Below are 1,883 nucleotides of genomic sequence, written 5' to 3'. Positions count from 1 at the left end.
CGACGTCCAGCGACTTCGTCGTACATGCTGGGTCCCCACACCGACATGCTGCGCGAGATCCACAGCTTTTTGCTGCCGTCGTCGCCCTTGCGGTCGCTCTCGCGGCGGCGTAAACAATCGCATGGACGGCGCAAAGCCATCATGCAGTCCACCACGCCGTACCATGGAAGAGCTCTCGCTGCGCGACGACGCGCCGTGGCTCGACCTCGACGAGATCGCCGGCCTCGACCTCAGCGTCTAGTTTGGTCAAGCCATGCCAGGCCGATACAAGCGTGCATCGCTGGAGAGTTATGACTCCAGGAAGCGAGTAGCCCAGAGTCTGTGTAGTCTGTGCGTGCGTGGTGTATATAGGATAGGACGAGGCGCCATGTACGGATGATGTCTGGAAGCGACCCTATACCCCAGTTGGAGCCTCTTGGCGACGGTCTCATCCGGCACAATATGATCGAGAGGAGATATATGCCTCTCGATACCTCTCGATCTCTCTTCGTGGCGTAACGCAATGCAACTGTCTGCTACCTACGAGATGACTCTCCCCTCGCTGCGTTTGTGTTGCGTTGCACCGCGGAAGCCACCACACGCGGCATGGACGGACTCTTCGACTTGGGTATGGACATGTTTCTCCCGACAACCGTCGAGCTACGCCAGCGCGGGCTGCGTGGCGCCTGGCGCGATGACGGTGCTGGACGCTCGCCTGCACACGGCGGTCGATGTCAACCAACGAGTGCTTCCTCCAAGGTGGACCACTGTGACAACCAACGAGTGCTTCCTCCAGGGTGGACCAAAGCCACAAATACCGTATTTATGCTCGAAAGAATGACACTGCGATGCGTTCTACTTGTACAGTAGTCCATGGTTGTGATGGCTGGCCGTGTTGTGGTGTCAACGCTGTAGAGTCCATGGTCTCACGCATCCAATGACAACGCCTGGTATCCTGCGAAGGGCTTGTTGGCATGTCGGCCTCGGCTCGTTTCCTAGCGCTTGTAGTCCATCAATGCATCTTGTAGCGGACACCGATCGGCGTCGAAATAGCTATGGCGTTACGACACCTCGCTCCCGCGACGCCTTCATCCACCGGCGCGTTGGCGACGTTGTCGGTTCTGCTGCTCCTGGTTAAAGCGACACCTCGAATCTTGTTGCTGTTGGTCCGGAAATTTTGGAGCGTCGTCGTTCTCCGCTGCATTGCGCAGTGAGAAATTCTGCCGCGCTCTTGCAGGTTGCGCTCGGAGCCACTCGGTCCGAAATACTCGGTCCATGCGTCAAGTGTCCGTTACGGTGCCACGTGGCGCGTCGACCGATCGCGGTATAGGCCTGGCACATACAGTGCCACAGGCTGTGCTTCTTGCGCGTGCTGTCTGTACCACGGGCGACAGGAGGCTCGAGGACGCTTAGAACCAAGGCGTTGTCGCCACGCGCCCGGCCGTCACCCAGCGAATGCACTCGAGTGGAGCATAACGTCACGGCATCGTGGTGGCCTTGACGTAACCGCTTCCTTTGCATCGACATCTGTCTTCGTGTCTCCTATACGGTTTCAAAATTTCACACCATGCAAAGAGCTCTCTGCCAATGGGCTGCTGTGACACACACGACAGACCTCTCTCATTCAAATCATCGTTTGGATCGCTGCGTTGATCTCACTTCTTTTCTTTCCAAGACCCACCACATCAACACCATGGGCTGCACGCAATCCAACACTGCTCTCGAGACCGCCCCGGCGTCGGCCCCCCGCTCGGCCGCGCCCCGCTCGGCGGCCCCGATCGCGTCGGCCCCGAAGAGCGCCTCGGAGATTGTCGACGCGCCGACGTCCGACATCCCGGAAGCCTCGGCCCGCCAGTACCTCATTTCGGGCCAGTCGATCAACGAGCAGGGCATTGTTGTGTACC

At 59.0% G+C, this 1,883-nt stretch overlaps 2 protein-coding genes across 2 annotated transcripts in view; both read left to right on the top strand.

Annotated features, from left to right (window-relative positions):
• The window catches only part of SPRG_21733 (hypothetical protein), a gene marked incomplete at both ends in the record, with an annotated part of 1,886 nt that extends 1,645 nt beyond the window's left edge, over positions 1–241 (top strand). The window contains one exon of the mRNA XM_012355710.1: positions 148–241. Coding sequence (XP_012211100.1) covers positions 148–241 — 94 coding nt within the window. The remainder of the gene's footprint in view (positions 1–147) is intronic.
• A 1,431-nt stretch (positions 242–1,672) lies between these two features.
• SPRG_16357 (hypothetical protein) lies at positions 1,673–1,873 on the top strand (the record flags this gene model as incomplete). The annotated part of the gene is made up of 1 exon (XM_012355709.1): positions 1,673–1,873. A coding segment is annotated over one exon (201 nt), but the record flags the coding sequence as incomplete, so codon positions are not given.
• Positions 1,874–1,883: the final 10 nt, after the last annotated feature.

The sequence above is a fragment of the Saprolegnia parasitica genome (assembly GCF_000151545.1).
Source record: "Saprolegnia parasitica CBS 223.65 unplaced genomic scaffold supercont2.292, whole genome shotgun sequence".
In the NCBI taxonomy this organism is placed as follows: Eukaryota; Oomycota; class Saprolegniomycetes; order Saprolegniales; family Saprolegniaceae; genus Saprolegnia; species Saprolegnia parasitica.
The sequence above is the reverse complement of the archived record's forward strand: the minus strand, read 5'-3'. Positions and strand labels throughout refer to the sequence as shown.